General features: G+C 40.4%; 2 protein-coding genes and 1 pseudogene across 3 annotated transcripts; 2 read left to right on the top strand and 1 right to left on the bottom strand.

Annotated features, from left to right (window-relative positions):
- Positions 1–6386: 6386 nt before the first annotated feature.
- Positions 6387–8224, bottom strand: LOC147637928 (glutamyl-tRNA reductase 1, chloroplastic-like; annotated as a pseudogene).
- Positions 8225–8926: 702 nt separating this feature from the next.
- On the top strand, positions 8927–12264 carry LOC147637927 (uncharacterized). 2 transcript variants are annotated; one of them, XM_086799771.1, is made up of 11 exons: positions 8927–9494; positions 9766–10233; positions 10312–10407; positions 10516–10653; positions 10727–10827; positions 10908–11030; positions 11115–11285; positions 11381–11518; positions 11613–11685; positions 11760–11861; positions 11938–12264. In XM_086799771.1, the coding sequence occupies exons 1-11, from the start codon at positions 9489–9491 to the stop codon at positions 12043–12045; spliced, it is 1524 nt and encodes a 507-aa protein (XP_086655897.1). In that variant the 5' UTR covers positions 8927–9488; the 3' UTR covers positions 12046–12264. The 2 variants fall into 2 exon arrangements, with proteins under 2 accessions (XP_086655897.1, XP_086655896.1); XM_086799770.1 differs by having other exon boundaries at positions 8928–9494; positions 11592–11685.
- Positions 12265–23286: 11022 nt separating this feature from the next.
- Positions 23287–24384, top strand: LOC147637926 (uncharacterized). Its single transcript, XM_086799078.1, has 3 exons — positions 23287–23486; positions 23586–23973; positions 24079–24384. Exons 1-3 carry the CDS (start codon positions 23287–23289, stop codon positions 24382–24384), a joined length of 894 nt encoding a protein of 297 aa, XP_086655204.1.
- Positions 24385–26668: the final 2284 nt, after the last annotated feature.

Here is a 26668-nt window from a genome sequence, read left to right as displayed (position 1 = left end):
AGTGATTATTTGCGAGTAGGTGGTTATAGAGCTTCAAAAGTAGCTAATATGCTTTGTTTTGTTTGTGTAGACCCTGGATCGTACACCTGACGATACACCCTTGCTTACACCACAGGCAATGTCCTCAAGCTAATTTTACTATTTCATGTCACAAATAAGACCTGAGCAAAGAGCTATAATGCAAGCCTACATTAGGGGAGGTGATGGCATTTCTGCACGGCCATCATAGCCCACCACTACACAGACCATGCTCTCAGACACTCCACGGCATGTCAAACAAACTGGCTCGCTCGACTACTTCCAGTCATATAAGATGAGATTATCGACGGGTTGTTGCCGTGGTGGGTGGTGACTCCACATACGCTTCTTTCCCTCAGTGCTGTAAGCGCCCGCTCATTGCCAGTTATGAGGGGACGACATATCCCTCTACCCCCAATCCAGCTTGTTTCCGTTATCAAAAGTAGTGGATGGAAATGTGATCTTGGATGACGTTGACAATGAGTTGAAGTCTCAAATCCGTGAGTTATGCTATGTAGCCTTTGCTCCACGACTGCATGTGATAGCGCCAAGAAGAAACGAGTCATGAATCAACTCAAAAGATCAGGGAATTCACTTAAAAATATGTAAGTATAACATGTAAGTTCAAATGAAGGGGTTTTTCAATTCAAAATTTAAGGTAAATTTACATAAATACATTTACAAAAGGGATTTTTTAATTGATTTTGAAAAAAACCCGTAAGTCCGTAAAGAAAAAGGAATCATTTTATTCATTAAAAATTCATAGGTAAGGGGTTTTTTAAATATCCCTTGAACGCACACGATACATAGGATTCCTTATTAGTATTACACCCTCTGAGATCAAAAGTGAGTTAATGCCAGCACTAGGTACTGTGAAGAGGTCCATCCTAGATAGATAAAAGATCACATAGTGAACGTAATAAAGCATTGGCACAGTAACATCACATGCAAGGTAAAGTCAAGGGAACAAAAGCCTTGAAATTTCTCACAAGAGATTTGGGAAGAGGAGTGTAGAAAGCACCATGCAAATCCCCAAAGGTATAAGCAGGGGGTGGAGGCCGCCAATGAAGCGAATGGAGAGTATAGGGAGCTCCCATCTTGGAAGCAATGACTAGGATTCTTTCCACACCTACTTTATAAGTGTTAATACATATATCACTCACTTTTTTTTGCATAATGGACATTTTATTTTTTTAAATAAGTACTCATACTTCATGCTTCTATAGCTGGCGAGAGTGGTCGGTCGTGCTGCGAGTGATGTGGAGGAAAGGTACGCCCTAATGCACGAGACATATACTCTCCTTGAGAAACTTCAGTGAGAGGGCCACAACGTGAATTGGACGGATGTGGTGAATATAGTAAACCTCCACATTTTTCACCAATCAATTGGTTTTTTCCTCACTTTTCATTTCTAAGTTTTTGGCCCTTGAATACTCTTTTGCACGGACCAGTGCTGCCAGACCCTGAGAGAAATAATGATGATTGGGTCCTATGTATAGGATTCTGGCCTCTTTTGTGTACTTATTTTTATCATCTCTATGCCTCTTTGTGTACTTTTTGTCGGCTCCATTATGAACTATGTAACTTTTGTTACTTAATAAAAATAAACGTTTCATGAAGAACATGGATGTCATTTGTAAAACTGGTATACAAGACAATACTTGGGTGTACTATTATTTAGAAAAAAATAAAACCTACATCCGTCGATATAACCATTGAAACTAGTGTCCCAATAATTGTTGAAATAAGTGTCATTGTCAGCATCGAAACTCGCATCCCAATAAATGTCAAAATCGTGGTCGAAAAATAACTATTATTTTTTATAGGTATATCGTGTATATTGACGCACACATTAACGTGTATATCGACGTTTTTTTACGTTTTTGGGATTTTTTTATATGTTCAAATTCGTCAAAAAAATGTCAAAATCAAATAGTGGAAGTTCGAAATTTATTTTTGTTTATTGTAAATTTTAAATTCTAGACTCTAGTTTCATCTTTAAAGTTTAAAAGTGCATGCAAGAGATTAAATAAATGGCTTGCAATTTCAAACAAGACAAAACCACTTTACATTTTGATTATAAGCATAAACAAAGACTTTAGTAAAGATTTGCATACTCGTTTAAAGAGTTGAAAGGTATTGGAATCCAGATTCTGAAGTGTATATGCTTTAACAACTAGCTTATTTATCTTTTGAAATTCGATCAATCGAATGTTACTCTCATACCTTATTCACAAAACTAATTAATGAAGTCAATATATTACACTGAGAGGAAAAGAAACTACATAGAGATTTTAGTACATGATACATTACCTAACCAATGTGTTGAAGTTACCATTGTTCTCTCAATCCATTATCATCGGACCTTATTTAATAATAATATGTGTTAATACACAAAAGGTAAAGCAGCATACTGAATCCATAAACCGAATCGTAAAAGTCATCATATTGTATGAAACGATATTTATATAAAAAATTTAGTACCCCTCCTAATCCATTATCATTAAAGCCTCTTTGAGAATGAGGAGTGTCCACCGATACACAAAAGGAAGAGTAGACACACACACATATAGTATGGCCATAAAACATAAATATGACAAACACAAATGCAAGAAGGTAAAATAAACACATATATATATTATGGCTATGAAATATACATACTTTTAATTCTACACATTCTTTTTCCCTCCACTAATATAACTAGCAAAGGAAGTCTATGATAATTAATATAACAATAAAGATATTAAACACATAAAAATTTTAAAATACAAGTACATGAAATGTTTAATTTCAAAAACCCATTGGTTATGGATGTTGACCTCAGAAAGATTTTATCCATAAATATAAAAGTAGAAGAAATTATTTATATACCATAAATATTTAAAAACATTCAATTGAGAGAGCAAGGTAGTATATAAGAAAATAGACATAATAACAAGAAATGATAAAAAATAAAGAAAAGATAAAGATTAAAAGAAATAAAATTCTACATTTCAAAAATATTAAAAAACATTCAATTGAGAGAGAAAGATAATATATAAGAAGATATAACATAAGAACAATAAATGATCAAAAAGAAAGAAAAGATAAAGACTAAAGGAAATAAAATTATACATTTCAAAAAGATTAAAAAACAAACAAAACACATAACAAAGAAGACACGAGATTTATAAACTTTAGTAACAAAAAAGATTATATAATTACATACATCATTGAAAAGAAAACACAAAAATGATAGCAAAAAAGTTAATAATTCACGGAAAAACAAAGACATATATAAAAGTGCTAACTAAAAATATATATTATGGCCAAATCTTGTAAGTCATCATTGAATATCTTTGAAAAATTCTTAGTTAGCATATATAATAATACTAACAAAAAGTAAAAACAAAAGAAAACCTTTAATGGCATACTTGTGTACAAGGTTTTGTGGATTTAAAACATTATTGTATAATGAGAGCAAATACCTTGTGATGTGAATAAGTGACGATGGACTTTTGCATTCCAAATCTTTATGCTCTCAAAAATTTTAATTCAGATAGCTTAGGTGGTCCTTCAATTGCAATCTTCATCTATACATTTAAACTCTTTATCTCCAACCTAGTATGAACCTTTATCTTGATAATAGTTCTTGCACTAAAGTCCCTTTTACAAATTGCAATACTACAACATTGTACTAAAGCAATTTGACACATTGTTAGTGAATTTGGACATGCTTCTCTCCACATGATGTTGCTTGAGATGGCCGAGATTACCTCTGGTAAGTTATAACTTACCCAATCTATTCGTGCTTGGTTCTTAAAAGACTAAAACTCTTTCTTAAGATCATCCTCATTAATGAGACTATCAAAATCAAGAATAGCAAAGATGTTCTTCATGCCATAAAATGCCACCAAATTTTCTACTTCAATGGTTCCATAAGTGTTTAATGCTTGCTCAAGAAGTGAATCTTGTGCTAGCACCAAGATCTTCATATTACTAAGAATGAAGTTGTCCTCAAATTTGCACTCTAAGTTAGCAATGATAGAAGAAGAAACTTAAAATTTTATAGCATGGTTCAAATCATTACCACAAATACCACCCTTAGTATCCTCTCCAAAACACATATTGCCATGAAGTGCCCCACGTGAAGTAAACAAGTAACCTTTCTTAGGTCCATAATAAAAAAATAATCTTATCCCCACCTATTCCATGAGCAAATGCATTACAATCTGGTTGGCATGGATTAATGTAATACTCTTGTATGCACACAATCTGGTTGGCATGGATTAATGTAATACTCTTGTATGCACACAATCTCATTTTTTACAAGACTTTATACAGTGATTACATCAACATAATCTTTTTGAAACATCTGGCTCAGTGTAACCAAACCTCTTAAAATATAAGCCATGAAATGAAAACAATAAATGCATTCTTGAAATCATAAACCTCATGATAAAGTTACAAATGATCAATCTCTCTTGGTTATTTTTAAGCTAACATCCAAAGAGTTGCAAACTCTACTTATTGCAAAGTATCAACTTAGCCACCTCACATCGTAAGCTAAAGTCTTCTTGAATATTACAAATCTCCTCTAGTCACTTTGAGCTTGCATTGAAAAAGCTAGTTAAAGCATTCATTAGCTTATCTAGCTTTTTACAATGATTCATGCTCTTAGCAACATTGGAGATTGCTAGTGCATTACAATGTGTTATGCAATGAATAAAGATTAAAAATGGATTAATATTTTTTTTCAATAAAGAAACAATGCCATTATCCTTACCAATCATGGTCGAACATCCGTCGGAGCAAATGTAAACATCTTTGACAAATCAAGTTTGAAATTTTTCAACTCCACTATAACTGCATTGAATAGAGATTTTATTGTCACATCGTAAAGCCACACAATACCATATAAGCTTATCTTAGGGACACAATCATCCTCAAGGTATGACAAATAAATTACCATAGAGCCATGAGCAAAGATATTTATTCATTTATCTATCATAACTCCAAACCAAGGACTAGAAGCAATATTTTTCAATGTAAAGTCCAATAAATACTTAGCCATGTAAAAAATCATTTCAGCACATGCTTTATCATCACTATAGAATATTGTTGTATAAGGAATCAAGCAATCTTGCATAAGAGAAATAATATTAGAAAAATTTAAAAAAAGATAATTTTTTTTTAAACAATCAAGTCAACACTTCTAAATAATGTTAGTAATGCTTCATCCTGTATCTCATTTACCTTTTTAATGCTCTTTTCTATGCATTCTTAAATTCCCTCCATAAATGTGCCTTGCATGGCAAGTCTATGACAATCAATGTGACAATGAGCTTTAAGATTAGTAATTTTGAAATTAATGGGGCCTTCCCTTGTGGTGTGGGGATATTTCAAGAATACTCACATTACATTTTGACCTCATCTCATAGTAGACCAACCATTTAAATTGATCCTTCCACTCTGCTTGAAATAATAACCTCCTTTTTCTTTTTGCTTTCTCTTCGAGTCTTTCCTCATGTGATAAGTAGAAAGATCCTGTAATGAACTACTTCAAGATACAACATACACATCATCAATCAAATTAAATTATTTGATTTGGATTACTCCAGAGAAACCTTATTGGAATCAATACAAGCCCATGCAAGAAGTGTTCCTTACCTTTTATGCTTTGTGCGGGGGGCATTGTCAGATAAGAGCTAAAAACAACTAAAGTCAAGACTCAATACAATTACTAGATATGATTATGTCCCTAAATATTCGAGATTCCAGAAAAACATACCAAAACCTGCCTAGTGCCAAATCACTTACAAGTTGCAAGAAAAAAGAAAACTTCTAAGGCTGGATCTTGATTTTTCATAAAAGAAAGCAAACCTGTAATTTGTAAGCTCTCAGATCATGGCGTGGACTTTGGAGGTCATGCAGGTCATGGACAGAGATCGAGTAGGAGACGGGGGGCTGAAGCCTGCTGACGCTTGCCTGTAAGCTGTAGTCGGTAGTGCCCAAGTCTAAGCCTTAGCCAAGGCAAAAGCCCAAGGCCTTAAAAGCCTTAGACCTAGCTGCAGCCTACTGGGTTGCGTTGAATGCAGAGCGCCCAACGAAGTCTCCAAGGCTTATCCCAGGTCCAAGGGAGAGGGCGAGGGGAGAAGAGAGAAGTTAGAAATTTACGCAGAGAGCCTGAAGGCTGAAGGGTCCATGACCCGAGAGGAGAGGGAGAGAGAGGAGTCGAGAGAGAAGTTTGAACCGCAAGCAAACTCCAGAGTGGCCTGAAGGCTGCAGGACGCAGGACCGTAGGTGCGAGAGAGAGAGAGAGAGAGAGAGAGAGAGAGAGAGAGAAGTTGAGACTCCAGAGGCTGGTAGCCTGGAGGCTGGTACGTGCAGAGAAGCGTGAAGTCTGAAGGGCGCAGGACCTCAGGTGCCTAAGAGGATAGAGAGAGAGCTCAGAGAGGATGGTAGGCTATAGCGCCAGGTAGACCGTAGCCTAGAGGCTGGTAGGTATTAGGGGGTAGCTCGACCTACCTTATTGGTCTTAACATCCAGCAAGCTTCCATAGCCCGCTCTTCCTTGTTGGCAGCCACTACCTCCTTCAAGTCGTCCACATTGTATAACCTGGTCCCCAACACAAGCCGCTACATTCCTGGGGACAAAAATGTCAATAAAGTGCCTGATAATTCCTGCAAGAGGGAGATTTTCAACTGTTTCTCTGCAGAACAAGGGCGTTTCTGATGCTGTGCTGGTAAAGACAACATCTGCTTCTTGGGTTCATCTGACCATTTCCGGAAGGGGCCGGAAGACCAACTCTGCCTCAGTGCAAATCAATTACCCTTTGCTCCGTCCTGTTGACAACCACCATTCTATTGCAACCCTTGGACAACAGATGCTTCACCAGCAACCTGGACATCTTCCCAGCCCCGATGATCAACACTCGGTCAGCCTGACTCGGTCAGCTTCATCACTGCTAGTTCCACAGCTGCAGAGCTGACCGACACAGCCCCAGCTGCAATGCTGGTTTCGGTGCGCACCCGCTTCCCTGCAGTGACGGCTTGCTTCATGAGCGCAGTGAGATTTCTTCCGAAGCCGTCTGCCGTCTGTCGATCCAACTTTGTGCTAAACTTTTTTGACCTGTGTAAGGATCTGACCCTCTCCGAGCACAAGAGAGTCAAGACCCGAGGAAACTCTGAACAAATGCTGAGTTGCATCACGGTCCCTCAACAGAAACAGATGCTCTCTGAGCTCTCCCATGGGTACCCCGCTTGACTGCAAAATCACGTCATACGAGCACTGTGGACACTGAGCCCTCACAGAAGAATGCTGCTCCTTTGTTTGGTATACTCTGCAATTGCAGTGGAGCCATGAGTGTACTGTATCAGTACACTCAGAGAAAAGAGAGGGAGGAGGGGGCTGGTAGGCGCTTACTGTTTGCTGCCGCGTTCTTTAGCTGCTCCAGGGCTGCTAGGCTGGATAGCTTCCTCTTGTGGCCAGGGGGCAATTGAGGGCCATCCGAGCTTTCTCTGAAGCTGATGCGATCGCAACGGTTGCTAGCGAGTGCCGGAATTGAGCAGATCACAGGCCTTGAAGAAAGAGCAACGGCGGGAGCTCAGCTTACACACATCGGGGGGCCGAGGAGACCTTCGGAGAAGCTCCGATTGAAGCCATGCCAAATGCAAGAGACTCTGCTTTGTCTGCTACTGCAAGGTCCCCGACTACGTAGAAGAAGAGGCCACAGAAGATATTTGGCTATGGCACTGCAGCTGTACGCTCTAGCATCACAGCATGACGAAACAGCCTAGTATTTGCGCTCTGAGAACGAATCCGACGTGGCCCCTTTCGCACGTGGTGGCCGTAGACTTGTCCATCGTGTCGGGATTACCTAGGGCTTCAAACAATGTCCAGCCCTCTGTCAGTTCACGTCGCAGCTAATCGATGCTGGGCAGCGGGCGATTACCTCCTCTGCGCCCCTCCCCTATAAGTCACACGGGATGGGAGGCATGGGATCAAGGGTCTCTATGAAAAGGCGGCCCCGTCGGCTAATCGGGATCGTTGATCCGAAAAATTAATCTCGGGACGTGCCTGCGTTGCCCTCGACCTTAACGTTGTCTCCGTCGCCTGTGAAATTATCCTCTTTCCGCCCTCCTCCTCATTTAAACCTACCTGCAGCCCCTCTTCGTGGCATCAGAACAAGCGTCTCTGGCTCGATTCCTGCTATTATCTTCGCCATGCCTCCCCAACAGCAATACAAAGAGAAAAGATTTGCCCTTTTCTTCTCTTTGGTGCTCATTTGCAATGCCCTGCCTCTCGCATTAGCACATGGGGGCGCAAGCGATTCTGCTTCAGATCATCCTAACCTAAGATATACTGCCTAATCATAGTGTTTTTTGCTACGTTTTTAGGCGGGGTATCCCCTTACTTCTGCAGATGGGACCACAGTTTTTTGGTCCTGGGCACCCAATTTGCAGGTGGGGTGTTTTTGGGCATTGCTATGATGCACTTCCTCAGTGATTCCAACAGCACTTTTGAGGCCAGAACAGACAAAGCGTACCCTTTTGCCTTCATGTTGGCATGTGTGTCACCATTTTCAGTGCCTCCGCCCTCCGACAATGCAGTTCAAGTTTCAGACGATGCTGCGTGCAAGGTATGAACAAATGTATGCTCATGCCCACTTTTAATATCTAGGGTAGGTGCTACACCTCCAGCTGAAATGGTCCAGATTTATGTGTTTCAAAGAAAAATGCTTTATTGCATTGGCTCTCTCCTTCATGGTGCTAGCCTTCACATACATGCACAGATATGGCGGGTGATTTGGTGCTAGCGTTTAGTCATGTCTGATTTGGTGCTAGCCTTCATATCTGTAGAACATCATGCATTTTAGTCTCCTGTCTGTGCATGTATGTGTGTTTGTGTCAGGACATTCAGTGTTGACTGTATTGATAGTGCTACATGGTGAGGCTGGAAGGAAGCTCAGCATAGTTGGCATAGTATGTTTTATGTTCTCTTATGGTAACCAATTGCTGTTGGACATTATGTTTATGTTGCTTCTGAGGTGTGTATGAGTGTATGATTGTCCTTTGGAAATCTGTTTATTAACTTGTTTATTCATGCCATCTATGTCAACTGGACATGAGAGCATGTGTTCTTAGAAAATTTCCCACTATGGATATCTAATGCTCACTTTTGTGACATGGGCATGTAAAAATGTGACATGCGCAAATGCGGATGCTATAGCAGAACAGTGGATGCTAGATATATCTATTCCTAATCAAAACGTGGATCAATATATTGTTGTGTACTAGTTTGATCATAAAAATACTTTTAGCTTTTCAGTGTAGGTCTTCGCCATAGCCATGTGTCTTGAACATTTTAAGGAAATTGAATCCATAGCTTGAGGCCTAATGTATTGAAGCTTTTGTGTCAATATAGTTTGCATACACAAGCCAAGGAAGAACTTGCACGAACAAATACGATCGATAACTCTTCTTCGAGCCATGGAGGTAGGGATCTTCATGTATACACGATACACATAAGCGTGTGTGTTTGCCACGAGAGAGAGAGAGAGAGAGAGGTGATGTTTAAGGGATAATCCGCAGGCTAGCATACTCTCTTTGAATTTATGAAGAGATACGCATAGCCTTGCATATGTGAAATGTTAGGACATATGCACGCGTAACTAAGGATTTTCTCTCAAAGTTGGTAGATTTTATGTGTTGTAGATAGATTTAGGGTTTAGGGTTTGTTTGATGTTAGAAGCTTGATGTATTTTAGGAACATGCTCTATTCAAATTGGTACAAGACGAGGATGGCAAATGGTGGCGACATTGCCTTGCCTCTCAAGTATGCATAGATAAAAGTCAACGTTTCGAGAAAAGGGTGGATATGAAACGCCACCTTGAAACAAAACATGCGTGTACTAATATAGTACTCCCGCCTCTTCCAATGGGTCGCCCAAAAGCGCAAGAGAGACCGACTAAATCAAAGTCGGATAGATCGCGTGTCCAAAGTGAGGCGCGGTTTTACAACGAGGAGCTAAAAGCAAAAAATGCTAGAAAGGCGCACGAGAAGAGCAAAATAAAAGAGGGAGAATGGAGATGGAACCTCTTAAAGGAGAAGACAGGGTCTAAAGAGGAATGGGTACATAACTATGTCAAAATCAGGATGGCGACATGGGACTCAAGGAATGAATCACGCAGAAAGTTGGTGCAAGAGCGTGTTACAGAAGGATACGAGAAATGGGTAGGCTATCATTGCATTTAGTTATACATGGTTATAAACTACATACCTACATTCTAATACACCTAGTTTTTATGATAGAGACGCAATTGTACTACAAAAACAGATGTCCCTGATGTAGAAGAAACAGATGTCCCCGATGTAGAAGAAGAAACCAAAGAGGAGCCAGATACACCTGTAAGTTATTATGTGTGCTACCTTTTCTTGCTCTCTCTCTCTCTCTCTCTGCCTCTCTCTCTCTTTTCTTAGTATAGGACTTATAACCTTGTTTTCATAAAATAATAGCAAATGGAGACTAGTCCAGTCGAAGATCCACCTTTAGCTCCTCGTAAATTACGAGTGAAAAGAAAGCGGACATTAGATATGTCTCTACCATCCGGATCTCGTCATTCAAAAGAAGACATCATACATGAGTGTCAGCAGGTACCTAAAAACCTTTAGTTTTCTATGTTGTAATGCAAAGACTTTTAGAAATCTTATATAGACATTTTGGTAGCCCAAGTTTCCCAATGCAAAAGAAGATGCTCATGTAGACATCAAAGTTTGTTCTGGGAGTTTCGACTGCAAAAGTCCCAGTCCCGATGCTTTTGCAGAGAGGTTAGCTCTCTTTATTATTCAATGTTTGAATGTTCTCTTGTTTGAGCTTAGAATCTTATTTTCTTAAAATGGTTATTTAGTGGAGGAGTAGTCTTTCACATGAAGTCTACCCGCTTTAAATTGGCGGTCGATCTTCATGCGTCAATTGTGCAAGACACAATTAATGTTGAGGCGTCTACAAATACAATGAATGTTTTTGCCTTGTGAGTATCTCTTACACAGACCTTATGATTTTTTCTAAATAATCATCAATTTTTGTGTATAATAGTGCATTGTATCTTATATAGATGGATGGAAAATACATTGTCGGTCAATGTGCTAGAGCAAACGTGGTTTGTGGATAGCCTATGGCGAGCGTTCCTTGGCCGAAAACAAAAAAACGAGAATACAATGGCTAATTTTTTGGGTACGCCCGATCTTGGGCGTAAAGTCTTCACATTCTTTCCTGTCATTGATAGGTAAAGTAATATATTTTGTGCTCAAAGTATATATCATTTAGGCACAAAGTATCTAGGTGGAAAGCTTTGTTTTTCTAACGCTATGAAAAATTTAGGGCACATTGGACTTTGCTTGTTCTCTACAATCCTCATTGTATGCGATTGCCTAGCCTACCAAGGAGGCGTTCTTGTATTTTAAGTTTTGACTCCCTTGGTATGCGCTCGTCACAAAAGTATCACGACCATCTATACAGGTATGTTATGATATTTCAAGCATTTATAAGTTGTACCTATTACACAGATCTCTAAAAAGTGGCATTTTTTTAGGACACTTGTCCATTTTGGTAGTTTCTGTAGTGATCCAATCGTTAAAATGGAGCTTTTGAATCCAACAGAAGAAATAGGATGCGAGTCTTATGAGGTAGATATCTCTTAGAAGCAATTATCTATAATAACTAGCTATAATTAGGAACTCATATGGTTGTTTGGATGCAGATTCCACAACAGCCAAATGCGTATGACTGCGGATTTTATGTGATGGCAGTCATGTGGTTTCTAATCAAAGGAGGATTGGATGATTGTCGACCCAAAACTTGGGTGGGTTTAAATAATCATTTATATTATGAAGGGTGTTAGCTTGTGAGTAATTAAAGACTAACATTCTTTTTTTCAGCTTTCAAAAGGATGGTTTAAGCATGAAGATGTGGACAGACTAAAGAAGAACCTTTTTGAGTGGATCCAGAGTGCTGTAGAGAGAGTGCCGATGTCGAATTCTCCCTAAGGATGGACATATTTTACACTTTTATTACGGCTTTATAGTTTATGGTTATGGTCTTTTTAGTGGTTTTCCATGGTTTTGTTGGATTATTATCATAGTATTGTTATGTCAATGACGATTCGGGATACGGTTGATGGTCTCAAGTATGGTTATGGTTATGTGATCATATATGGTAATGGTTATGGTTAATGATCTCAAATATAGTTATGGTCTTGTTGGTTATGTTGTAAGTCTCAAATATGGTTATGTTCATGATCTCAAATATGGTTATGTTGTTGGTCTTAAGTATGGTTATGGTTATGTGATCAAATATGGTTATGGTTATGGTTAATGGTCTCAAATATGGCTATGGTTATGGTCTTGTTGGTTATGTTGTAAGTCTCAAATATGGTTATGGTCTTGTTGGTTATAGTTTTGGTCATGAGATCTTGTTGGTTATGGTCTCAAATATGGTTATGTTGTTGGTCTCAAGTATGGTTATTGTTATGATCAAATATGGTTATGGTTATGGTTAATGGTCTCAAATATGGTTATGGTTATGGATACTTTGCTTGCATAGGTCTTGTTTAATTATGATTATGGTCTCAAATATGGTTATGGTCTCAAATATGGTTATGTTGTTGGTCTCAAGTATGGTTATGGTTATGATCAAATATGGTTATGGTTATGGATACTTTGCTTGCATAGGTCTTGTTTAATTATGATTATGGGCTCTCTACAACTATGATTACGATCCCCCTATGACTATGGTTTTGTTTACTTATGATTATGGTCTCTTTAGGACTATGATTATGGTCTAGTGAGGATTATGGTCTTTCTGGTTAGGGTAATAAGTGTGCACATGGTTTTGGTTATGGTCTATAAGTATTAAACTTGGTTCTAGTTTTGATGACTGTTCTCTGTGAAAACTAATCTCGGGATCCCGAGTTTAGTTTTTCCAGAGCCTTAATGTTGTGCTCTGGAAAAATTAATCTCGGGATCCCGAGATTAATTTTTCCAGAGAATAGCCTTGAACAACATTTAGGCTCTGGAAAAATTAATCTCGGGATCCCGAGATTAATTTTTCCAGAGCCTAAATGTTGTTCAAGGCTATTCTCTGGAAAAATTAATCTCGGGATCCCGAGATTAATTTTGCCAGAGTCTTAATGTTGTTTAAGGCTATTCTCTGGAAAAATTAATCTCGGGATCCCGAGATTAATTTTTCCAGAACCACTATAATGCTCATGGCTATTCTCTGGAACAATTAATCTCGGGATCCCGAGATTAAGTTTTCCAGAGAACAGTCATCAAAACCAGGTCTTGTTTAATACTTATAGACCCTAAACCAAAACCAGTTGTAGAGAGGTCATAATCATAATTAAACAAGACCTATGCAAGCAAAGTACCCTAACCAACGATGAATTAAACTTGTAACCTTTGTAATAGAATTGAAATTAGTAGAGAGACAAAAGATGCACATATAACTTTAAAATTGAGATCAAGTCAAATATATGTTTAGATGAAATCCAAAATTTGAGGTACATGTCCAGTGTACATGAGTATGATTCTAAATTGAAAGTACTATCAATTGCCCATGCATTATTGTGAGAAAATCGAATAGCCATTTGTAACATCCAATCATCTTGAATGATAAGTATGAAAGGCCTTTCTTTGATCTTCTCTGCATGGGGATTATATGGTTGACAGTAAACCACCTACACATTTAGAAACGAAGCGAACTTGATGATAGTTTCGGTATCAATGACTATATTGGATTTAAATATAATAATACTTTCGGTATCAATGACTATATTGGATTTAAATATAATAATAGTTAGTGGTACCTTATTTTGTTGCTGTAGAGCCAAAGCCTCCATGAACATTGATGTCCAATCATCAGTTGACACATTAGCTGCAATGTATTCAATTTAGAGAATATCCAAAAACATTATGACAAAGGTTGTAAACTGTAGGGAGAAGATAGTACCTTGGTGACGGACTTGATATGACAACATGGCAATTTCTTGAGGAATCATGAAAAACCTATAGATTTTGCAATCCAAAAGAGAAGCCTTTTCCATATGGAGTCGCTGTTTAGATAATGATATTTGAGAAACATGTCTAGAGCTTCCCACATCAAACAAATCTTGAATGCAGCACTCAATCACTGATGGATGAACTGGAAGGTGATATAAATCACTTCTTGTGCCCGGTGTGTGACCGTTATGTGATGGATATACAAATAAATGAACATCTTCCATCCCTTCTATATACTCCACTTGCACTTTGAATGTGCAACCACATTTCTTGGATGTTCGCAGGCGCTTTTGCTTTCCACTTCTTCTTGGCTTGCCTCCTCTATGACAAATGTAGTCTACCATGGTCTTAGAAGAACCATATGTCTTTGTTGATCTCACCATTATTAATCTAGCATTGTACTCAATCATTATACTCTTTAACTGCTCCTGTACCTTAAATTTAGTAGTGCTTATTACTTTTGAAAGATCCTGAGATTGTGGAACGGTATTACATTTAGGGCGTTTACATCCGCATGCATTGATAAACTCTTTAATGTAGGATTGGGGAATTCCATGCTTTTGAATACCAATGTACCATGTTGACTTGATTTTGTCTATTGTATCACTGAGACTGCGGTGAGCACTATCACTTTCACTTTGATGTGCTCCAACAACAATACTCTCCCAATCCTCAATACATGAGATCCTCAGATTAGGCGTGTCTTTTAGACAAAGACAATGACTTTTGTCTTCCTTAGTTCTAAGGACCAACGCATCTTTCAATCTTCGCCACTTTTTCAAATCAAGCAATGGACTACAAACCTTGAGATCTTCTAATGATAGGGAAACATCATGCTGTAATGCTCTTATCATTAATTCATACGTACTTCTATTAAAATATAAATAAGTTTGAGATACATGTGCAAGTGGATCGACCCAATTTTTTTGATAAGAGTCATGCCCATGGTGGGTGTCATTATGAGGACCCTCATCATTTGACACACTCTCATGTTCGTTTAGGGTGTCATTTAACCCAAGCTCTTCATCACTAAAATCCTCACTAGATTCATTTGAAGTGTTGTCATCACTACTCTCCTCTTCAAATACATAATCCATTGTTGCATTTATGTAAACAGAACAACGAATGCTATTTAGTGAATTACCTTATGAGTATGTAGATATACCACCATAATGGGCCTCTTAGCTTCTTGTAAGAACCCTACAACAAACATGAAGAAGAATGAAGGAGAAAAAAAGAAAAGCGCAACAGGAAACTTTTTCCTGTAAAAATTAATCTCGGGATCCCGAGATTATGGGATCCCGAGATTAGTTTGGTAGTTCGTGGCATTTACTCCATAGGTCTTGGCATTAAATTCCACCAAATATTCTTTAAGAGAATGAAATCTTTTCTGAATGCTCAGCCTTTAATGATTGTGTGTACCCTTTCGCCGCCTTTTCAACCCGATATTCAAAACTTAAAAATTAATCTCGGGATCCCGAGATTAATTTTTATCCCGAGATTAATTTTTATCCCGAGATTAATTTTTCCAGGATCAACGGACGAAATCAAGCGACGGGGTTGTCTTTTGGTGGGCGCCCTTGATCCCATGCCTTAGACCCCGTGTAAGATAAAGCTGAGGCTCTGCGCCACCACGTCCACGCCGCCTGTTATTGAAGCTGCCAGTCGATTGCAGGTGTCGCCGCAACGAATTTGCGCCTTGCGCTATCGTCGCCCCTATTCGGCGTAGTCCTCTCCCCTCCAACTCGCTGTGTGCCCTGGTGAGTCTCTCTCTCTCTCTCTCTCTCGCTCCCTCCCTGTCTCTGTCTCAGTGTGCGGATGGTGTTTGCAGACGACTGTTCTTTGTTTGCTGTCCGCAAGTGAGCTCCTCTTCCGCCACCTCCGTTTCCAATGCCCCTATTCGACACGGTCCGATGTGTGCCGTGCGTTTGCAGATGACTGTTCTTTGTTCGCGCTGGTGAGCTCCTCTGCCGCCGCCACCTCCGTTTCCAACGCCCTATTCGACGTGGTCCGGTGCATGCCGTGGTGACTCTCTCTCTCTCTCTCTCTCTCTCTCTCTCATTCAGAGTGTGTCGCGGATGGCGTTTGCAAGGTTGATGCTGTTTGTGCATGTCCCCCAGTGAGCTCCTCTGCTACGACCTCCGTGTCTGCCTCTCGCGACCTCCGTAAGCATCTCTCTCTCTCTCTCTCTTATTCAGCATTCCAGAGACATGAGGGATTCGTGTTTGGAGGAGAGCAGGTGGAGCTGGTTAGATGTTACACGTACATGGGGGGGTGGTCTTCACAAGGCCTTCCTTCACTATGATACCAGTGGCTCGAGGCAGGATGCGGAGAGGATATGCTTCACTGGCGCATCTCGAGAGACAGTGTCATCAGTCTCATTTCTAGCACCCGGACACGAAGTCCCTCTTGTTCGACACATTAGTGCGACCTGCCAACATGTATGGGAGTCCTTTCTGGGCCTGCGACCTCGGATTGGACGACTGGAGAGCGATCGAGAAGGTACAGGTTCTGCTATTTTCCAAGCTCAAGCCTTCGGTACCCCACCACATTTTACTGGCAGAGTTTGGAGCCTCACCATTGGCCCTCGATGCAACCTTCCAGACTATCATATACCTCCAGCGGATCCTCAGATTTGGAGATATAGTAGAGGGTCGCACGCGGCTTCCATGGCTTGCTTTGACTTCATCCCAGGCTCTGGCAGATGCAGGTACTCAAAGATGCTGGTTCCACAGACTCCGTACATGGTTTCACTCACTTGGCCTAGACCTAGATAGGCTTCCGCCATTCAGATATAGTCTCGACGCTCCTCACTTATACTTATCACGACACCAGATCATTCAGGTCATTCGTGCGGACCTGCTCCAACTCTACACATTCCATACATGGATCCTCCCCACACGTTTGCCTGTGAAGATGGCTGCATACCGCAGTCATTTTCTCAGGATCTCGGACGAGGGTTTCATTGAGCCTCCAGGGTACATGGGGATACATCTCTCGCATGTACTCAGGATCTCTCTTGGACAGCTTAGAGTTTCATCCCACAGATTGGAGATTGAGGCAGGCAGGATGAGACGGACGAGGAGAGGCAAGAGAGTCAGCAGACATGATGAGACATGCTCCATATGTGACATGGGCAAGGTTGAGGCAGAGGAGCACTTCTTATGCAGATGCCCAGCGTCAGAGAGAAGTTTGTAATGTCGCTTCCTCAAGGCCTGCATAAAGTTACTCACCAGTCCAATAGAATAGCTCAAATATAGCCCGTTGATAGTAGTCATGTAAATCAAACAACCTGCTATGCACTTGCACGTAGTAGGGTTTATTAAAATATGTGCATCTCATATATTGTGTGGGATAGTTCTTATGTAGGTTTAAACCTTTTTTTAAGTTGGTGCAAGTCGGGATACATCTTTGTAGGTCATGATGCTTCATGACGTTCCTATTTAAAGGCCTCCCTCCCCACGCTTGTTTATTATCCCTTCACAAGTATATTACATGCTTGATCTCTACTGATCTCTACTGGGTATCCCCATTATACAAACGTCTTGCTACAATAAAGCTTGATCTGGTCTGACATATATATCTCTCTCTCTTTTTGCCATCTCTCCCTCTCTCATCTGTTTGTATTCCACATTGTGCAACTCTAACATGGTATTAGTTGCCAAGGTCTTGGTTGCCCTCTTCTGTGAAATTCTTCCCTCTAGTAGCGATTTCTTTTGGAGGTCATCAGTTGGCTGTGTTTTCATTATGTTGTACCTACATTTTTTGCATTTGGGTTTTTTTCTCATCTGCATTTTTTTTGCTTCTCTAGTGCTCTTGCCTCCCTATGGTCTTCGCACACGGAGTCAAGGTGCAATCTTGAGGGGGTTGCATTTTTGGCTTCCTTGAGTAATTTCCTACCGTTGTTGGTAAACCATGGGCTTCTCTTACCACCTAGATAGTGTTCTTTGCTGCTGCTGTTGGTGAACCGCCGTGGGTTACTCTTACCACATAGATAGTGTTCTTTGTACTCGGAGCATCCCAATAAGCGGTGTTGTCGATTCAACTTCTCCCCTAGCTACCCTTCCTTCCTGTTGGGTGCTTCTTGTGGATTTTGTGGCCCTGCTTGTTGTTGTCTAGTCCCTTTTCTACCTCAGTTTTCTGAGAGGGGAAAAAAGGTCCTCATGGTTCATGTTGTTGGAGATTGGTCATGGAGTGCTGAGTTCAGTGAGTTCAAAGGCGTGCTTATGAAAGGTGCCCTATTACTGCGGATATGGGTCCCCCTTGTTCAAACAATGAGGGCATGCTCGTCCTCGAGACAGAACTACCAATGCTTATTGGAAGCTGATTTTGTGGGTCAAGTTTGTCCTTGTTTTACAAGGTAAGTTCATGATGCCTCTTAATGGTCAGGATTCGGCACTTGCTAGAGTCTAGAAGATAGGTCAGAGTCAGTGCTACTCTTTGGGAAGAAATGTCACCTGGCAAAGGATTACTTGTCTAAGAAGAAGGACAAAGCCAAGGTCAAGGACAAGTCTTCATCAAAGAAGGGAAAGGACAAAGAACAAGAAAGTGACTCTAATTCTTCTACTTCCAATGCTCATGAGGACCTAGATGGTGTGCTTCTCTAGACATAAGGACATGTTTCCCCCCACATGCAGCTAGCCATAGGAGGCTTGTGGTGGGCAGGAGAGGGGGTTGTTAGTAGTTCCAAATTTTGGTGGATGGGAACTATAAGTTGGAGTTCCAAGTAGGCATGATAAAAATCTGGCAAGACAAGGTCATCTTTAGTAGTTATGGATTAAATGCATTTCAAATTCATTACTTGGTGTAGCAGAGATTATGGGATGGATATGTTCCAAGTTTATTATTTGATGTATTTGGGACATGATGTGTTCATAGTCCATTGTTGGGAGATTATGGGCATGGTTAGCTCATCATTTTATACTTGGAGTTCACTGCACACTGGTGTGAGAATTCAGAGCCAACTAGATTTCTTTGTTGTTCAGGGTAGCATTATGTTTTGAGGAGATAGGTTAGAAGGTGCATCTTCCATGGTGTATCGAGTATTCATAGTATTGGGGTGTCCATGGTCACATCTTCATCAGGTGGCATTATGTTTTGAGGAGATAGGTTAGTAGGTGCATCTTCCACAATCTATCCAGTATTTGTAGTACTAGGGTGTCCATGGTTGCATCTTCATCAGCTTTTCTTCTTTAGACATTTGCTCACTACTATGAGTTGCAGAGGGGGCATTAAATGTGTGTATCTCATATATTGTGTGGGAAATGTAGGTTTAAACCTTTTATTAACTTGGTGCAAGTCGAGATACATCTTTGTATCGTGATGCTTCATGACATGCCTATTTAAAGGCCTCCCTCCCCACTCTTGTGTATTATCCATTAACAAGCATATTACATGCTTGATCCGCTTTGGCTAAACTATCACCATTGTATAAACCTCTTGCTATAATCAAAGATTGATCTTATTTGACATCTCTCTCTCTCTCTCTCTCTCTCTCTCTCTCTCTCTCTCTCTCTCTCTGTGTGTGCCATCTCTCCCTCTCTCCTCTATTTCGCTTCCACATTGTGCAACAGGGTTGTTTGAGACAAACAACCTCGTGTTCTTCTCCAATGGCTCAGGAGATAAGAAGAGGAAGCATAAGAAGAAGGGTAAAGAAAAGTCCAAGGGGAGTGTAGTTCAGAAGATGGTGGAGAAGAAGTTGAAGGAAATGGGGGTCAAGCAGGAGTCAAGTAGCAAGAAGGCTCATTGTGATATTTGTGACAAGGATGGTCATTTGACAACTAACTGCTAGTACAACCCAAACTTCAGAGGACAAATTTCGGAGCGGGTTCAACAAAAGATTCAATAGAATTTGGCCCAGGCAAGTGGAGTGTTTCTAGATGCTGCAGGACAGTAGAGGCCATTTAACAATTCGGGATGGCAAAGGCAGCAACAACAATTTTCTGGATGGAGACAACGTTTTAATCAAAATAGGCCATTTAGAGGAGATTTCAATCAAGGGTTTCAACCAAGATTTGGCGGATTTCAGAATTCTAGAGTCTAGACTATGGGGAGGAAATTGGAATCAGCAGCAGCAAGGTTGGCAACAGCAAGGATGGCAACAGCCACCAAATTGGAGTCAGCAAAATTGGAATCAGCAAGGGTGGAATCCACAAGGATGGAATCAGCAACCACCAAATGAGCAGTTACCACAGTTACCTGCACCACTAGTGCAGCAGAGGGAAGCAGAGAAAGCACCTCAAAAAAAGCAATTTAATTGATGTTGAAATTTCTCAGGATCATGGGACAAATCAAGTGTCAGCAGATTGTTCTCTGGAGTGTGATTGTTCGCAATGCAAGATAGGTGAAACAGAAGTATTTGTAGTCACACGCTCTAAAGCGAAGCTAAAACCACCTTTGGATTGGGAGGAACAGAAAGAAGTCAGAAATGAGGTAGTTGAAGAAGTGGAGAAGTCAGGAGGAGAAGAGATGACATCCAAGCGGAAGAAAAAGCAGATGAAGGAAGTGCAGAATTTTGAATTGACATCAGGAGCACTATTTGAAGAATTGTTGAATACTCCTATGCATTTTACATTAGATCAGTTGCTCTCATTGGTTCTTCTGATTTTCAGGGACAAGCTTTACTCAGACACAAGGAAGTCAACTGTTCCAGAGATTCAGAGTGCATTAAAAGAGAGTGTTGGAAGTTATCAGATTAGTCCTAATGATGTTGATTTTACCATCCCAACTGTTAAGCTTGAGTTTGATGGTCGCATATTTTCAGATGTTTTGCTAGATGGTAGATCTGGAGTAAACATTTTGTCAGAAACTGAATTTTCAAGGATGACAGATGCGAGGCTTGAACCTGCACCATTTCAAGTAAGGATGGCGGTTTAGCGAGAAGAGTGCAGCCGATTGGGATGCTGAGAGGACAAACCCTCAAAGTGCATGGGTTGCCATTTCAAGCAAATTTTGTTGTTTTGAAAATGCAGGATGCAGGTAATGCTTACTCAATACTAATAGGAAGACCCTGGTTCAAGACAGCAAAGCTTAAGCAGGATTGGGAAAAGAATGAAGTGGTTTTGAAGAAAGGAAGAAATTCAGTAAGGATTCCAATGGCTTCTAAGAAAAGATTGTCATCATTAAGGCCAATGATGGCTCAGACTATTAATTTGGCTGAGGAAGTTGAAGATGAGGAGGAAGCATGTTTTCTGGAAGCTAATCCCAATGTGGTACCAGTGTTTGAAGTTGATGTGGAAAGGATTGTGCAAAAGTATGTTTGTCAGGAGGAACCTAAGAAGTCAGCCAAGGAGTCATCTAGTAAGTCAGAGAATTTGGATGTAGAGCAGAATCCGATTCAGGAGTCAACAGTTTCTCATCAACTAAAGTTGAAGGAGGATTTGGAATGTTCAGAAGGGGAGGTTGCACCAAAGGAGGCAATAACCAGAGCAGAGTTCTTGTATGATATGTTGATGGAAAAGGTTTCAAGGGTAAAAGAGGATGATTTGCAAGATTTGAATTTGGGATCTGAAGTCAATCCCAAAAAGCGGATGATTTGCAAGATTTGAATTTGGGATCTGAAGTCAATCCCAAAAAGCGCTACACGATGAATCCGAATTATGCAATGCAGGTGAAGGAGGAGTTAGATAAGCTTTTGCAAGTGGGTTTCATTGTCCCAATAGATCAGGCAGAATGGCTGTCACCAATAGTGGTTGTTCCAAAGAAGTCAGGCAAAATTCAGGTGTGTGTGGATTATAGGAAGCTGAATGCAGCAATAATTGCAGATCCATTTCCATTGCCATTTGTGGATTCAATTCTGGATGATGTAGTAGGGCATGAGATGTATAGCTTTCTTGATGGATTTTCAGGGTACAATCAGATCCGGATGGCTGAAGAGGATGTCACCAAGACGGCATTTATAACTGAATGGGGAGCATTTGCATATACAGTGATGAGCTTTGTATTGAAAAATGGGCCACCATCATTTTCAAAAGCAGCTTTCAAAACCTTTGAGCCATACCTGCTGACAGAATCCATGCAGATTTTCATGGATGACTTTTCTGTGTTTGGAGAGAAGGCAAAGCATCTGGAGTATCTTAGGAAATGTTTGGAGAGATGACTTTTTCGGATGTCTTTAAAACCTTACAAGTGTGCAATTGCAGTGCGCAGAGAGGGAAATTGCTGGGTCACATCATCTCATAGGAAGGTATGTCAATTGATTCTGACAAGATAAGTGCAATTCAGAAGGCAGTAGCACATGACAACTTCAAGGCGGTGTCAAGATTCATGGGGTAGATTAAGTCGCATAACCGGTATTTGCGGTATTTGGCGGATGTTAGTGCACCTTTGACGCATCTAACAAAGAAAGATGTTGAGTTTGTATGGGGAGATGCTCAGGAGAAGGCATTTCAGATCATGAAAAAGATGCTTGTGGTTTCCCCTATCATCCAACCACCACATTGGCAGCTACCATTTCATGCATAAGGCGGATATGGCGGTCACAGCAGTTTTGATGCAGGAGAAGATCCGAGGATTGTTCAGACCTGTGTATTATAACTGTAGGATGTTGAAACCGGCTGAAAAGAATTACACGGTCACTGAGCGAGAAGCTTTGGGGATGATTTTTGCATTGGAAAAATTCAGGCATTAGGGAATAAAGTGATCTTTCATGTGGATCATCAAGCGCTCATTTTCTTGGTGAAGAAGCCAAAGCTGGAAGGCAGACTTTCCAGATGGATGCTTTTGCTATAGGAATTTGATTATATAGTGTTGCATACACCAGGAAACAAACTTGCGGTGTTGGATTATCTTAGCAGATTGAAGCATGTGCAAGAGACTCCTGGAGTGTCAGATCAGCTTCCAGATGCAGAATTGTTTCAAATACAGGGGCAAGCTTTTGACAACTGGTATGACCAAATGATGCAGTTTTTGACAGATGGAGTGTTGTCTTCTATTATGTCAACAGATCAAAGGAAGAAGTTTGCTTTGCGGAGTAGGCCATTCTTAATTATTGCTGGAGCATTGTATAGGAAAGGAGCAGATCAGATCATTAGAAGATGTGTTCCGGATGAGGAGCAATAGGCGGTTTTGCAGGAGGCACATCATGGAACAGCTGGAGGACATTTTTCAGGAGAGATTACAGGAAGAAAAATTATGCAAGCAGGTTTGTGGTGGCCATTGTTGCTTAAGGATGCACATCAGTTTGCTAGGGAATGTTTGCAATGTCAAAAGATTGGACAACCAACTTCAATGGATAGGATGCAGGATCACCCTGTATTGCCACTTGAGCCATTCCAGAAGTGGGGATTAGATTTTGTTGGTTCCATAAAGCCAAAAGCTAGCAGGACAAGAGCAAGATACATTCTGGTTGCAATAGATTATGCCACAAAGTGGGTAGAAGCAATACCTTTGAGGGACAACAAAGCAGCAAGTGTGGCGGCCAGATTCTTGTACAAGCACATTATGACAAGATTTGGATGTCCAATTGAATTAGTGTCAGATTAGGGTGTGCATTTTCTGAATTCAATCATTGAAGAATTGACAAGCAGGCATATGATCATGCATAAGAAGTCAACCCCCTATTATCCGCAAGTGAATGGGCAAGCAGAGAGTACCAACAAAGTGTTGGTAAGGATAGTGGCAGAGAATAGGTCTGATTGGGATGACAAGTTGGATTCAGCATTGTGGTCATTCCGTACAGCATACAAAGTTGCAACAAGAATGGCACCTTTCAAGCTAGTTTATGGGATTGAAGCACTTGTTCTAATGGAATATGTAGTTCCAAGCTTGAGGTTAGCAGTACAGCATAGGCTGAGCCCAGAGGATTCAGTTTTGCATCAACAAAGAGGGTTGTTGAAGTTGGAAGAAGATCGGATTCAGAGTGCTTATGTAGTGGAAATAAGTCACAACAGAAGACAAGCATGGATTTCAAGGCAGGTGAAATTCAAGATATTTTAGAAAGGTGATTGGGTGATGCTATACAACTCAAAGCTGGGACCACATCCCGGTAAGCTGAAGCAGAGGTATTTTGGGCCTTATCAGATTGTTAATGAAGAATTGGGGAAAGGTACTTTCAGGTTGAAGGATGTGTTTGGGACTCCGATTCTGAAACTAGTAAATGGATTCCGACTGAAGAAGTTCTATGGAAAGGTCCCTGAAATCCCTCATTGGATGGTGAATAAAGCTGAGGAGATAGCAGTCAAATGGGTAGATGTTGTGCCAGAAGTTCTAGTGGAAGATTCAGCGGATGTGATTGATTGTCAAGGCAGAAATGATGACATATGGCTGTGGAGTTGCAGCAGAAGGCGGAACAGAGGATGCAATAAAGAAGTCATCGGAGGCTGCTGATAAAGAAAGTGGCTAAGCGGATCAAGGGACTGTGGGTCCGAGGTCAACCTTTGGCTCAAGCCACCGAGCTATGCCAGTTGTTTAGGCTAGACCTTAGGAGGAATTACTTTTATCATATGTATGGTCTTTAGTCTATTTTTGACGTTTATCTATTTTGATGACTTTTGGAATCTTGGAAGTAGAAGGTCGTAGCTATTCATAGCATGGTAGATGTTCAGTTATGTAATCGTGTGTGTTTTTTGGCGGATACATGTAGCTATGGGTGGATTCCAGAATATCAGATGCAGTTTGTCAATCTGTTTGTCTTATTCTGTGTTTCAAATCTTCTGTGTAATTCATACTTGAGTGCAATAGATATGCAGTGATGTAGACAAAGAAATGTCTGTGATGTGTGAATGAAGTTCTGTGTAAATTTTGATTATCTCAATTGTCAGATAGAGTGTCATTTGAAATGTCAACTGTGTAACTGCTGCTTGGCTGTGTAACCATTGTACAACTTCATAAAAAAGGAACACTCAGTTCTTTTACCTCCACATGGAAAACACATGTTGAAATCCATGGTACCTTCACTAATGCAAGTAGATTAAGATAATCACATGTTAATGATGATAAATGATTACACTAAGCTAGGGTGGATGGTGTCTAATTACACCCATGATGATGTGTGTGTGCAGCAGACTCAAATCAATTAGGTTCCACGATAGATTAGCTTGGACTCATAAAGACACTTGAGATGTGTACAAGTTCTTGTACTTCCATTGCTTGAAAATGATCCCTTTTATAGGTTCCACGATAGATTAGCTTGGACTCATAAAGACACTTGAGATGTGTACAAGTTCTTGTACTTCCATTGCTTGAAAATGATCCCTTTTATATGGATAGAGTACATCTTTACTTGTTCCATGCATATGGGATAATCCAGTTTGCCATAGAGCTTCATGCTCACCTACTCACTCTCTACCTCTACATGTACTCTACGGCACCACACTTCTCAACACACCCCCTTGGTGCCATATCTCAACACACCCCCTTGGTGCCATATCTCTGGGCTACTCAAGGTGGTCGGATGTGAATTACAACAAACATTACCCCCGTGGGTGCTCAACTAGATACTCTCATGTGGTCAAGTAGATACATACAATAACAAGATGATAAGATGGGTGTCTACTCAGATGGTGACCCCTCTTTTACAACAAATGGCTAGGGTAGGTGTGGTGTTTGCCTCCTTAGTCTTTAAAAGAGTTGATCACTAGGGATCTCTTCGTACTTGGTGATCAAATTAGTCCCCATAAAGTTGTAGTTTCTTTTCTTTAATCACTGCAATCTTCTTCTTTATACCCGAACTTGTTGCAATGATTACACTTTGGCTTGTCTTTGAACTTGCATTCATTTTGGAAGTGTCGTTTCTTGGCACAATTGTGACACTTCACATTGCTTTTGTTGAGCAATGCATGCTCAATGGTGCTGGGATTTCTTCCTTTTAATTCTCTCTCCTTATCCAAAAGAGAAGAGACACATCCATTAAATGTTGGCTCTGGTAGATTCTTCAAGGTTATGACAAGCATTATATTCCTTTGGCATACGTTTTAAGATTATTGCAACTACATCTTTATCTCTAGTCTTAGCGTCTATGCCATCTAACTGGGTCATGATGCTTTTCATTTTATTGACAAACTGAGCTAAAGACTCATTGAAGTTCATTTGTAGACCATAGAATTCAATCTTTAAGTAAATTTCTTCTCTCTTTTCCTTAGCTCCAAACACGAGATTCAATATATCCCATGTATCTTTTGCATGTTCCTTAGAGTCAATGTGATAAATAAGACTAGTGCCTAGGTGTAAACCAATAAGTGACAATGATTGCTCATCGTTTTCAATCCACCCTTCACTTGATTCATTCGACACATTTCCCTTAATGATTCTCCATAATTTCTTATGCATTCTAGAAGGTACTTCATTTGTGTAGCCCAGGTGTGGAACCCTTCCCCATTGATGAACTTCTTGTAAGGCCCCCGACCCGTAGGGCGGGGGAATCCTTTTGATAGGCGGTCAAGTCTCGTGTTATTTTCCGATTGACGACACCTCGATCTCGTAGAAATACGAGGTTACGAGCAAACGGACGGACCTAACTCTATCTCGCAGGGGAAACGTAGTCATCCTAAAGGAAATTCTAATCCCCAGCACGAAATGTGCGTGGAGATGGAACAAGACCCACACTTGGTTCAAGGAAGCCAACGCCTTTTTCCCCCGTATTTCAAGAGGCACGGCCGCTGGCTCGGTCCCC

The sequence above is a fragment of the Cibotium barometz genome, chromosome 6 (genome assembly GCF_041138505.1).
Source record: "Cibotium barometz isolate CiBa-2024 chromosome 6, ASM4113850v1, whole genome shotgun sequence".
NCBI lineage: Eukaryota > Viridiplantae > Streptophyta > Polypodiopsida > Cyatheales > Cibotiaceae > Cibotium > Cibotium barometz.
Note: the sequence above shows the minus strand (reverse complement) of the source record. Positions and strands in the feature narration are given on the sequence as shown.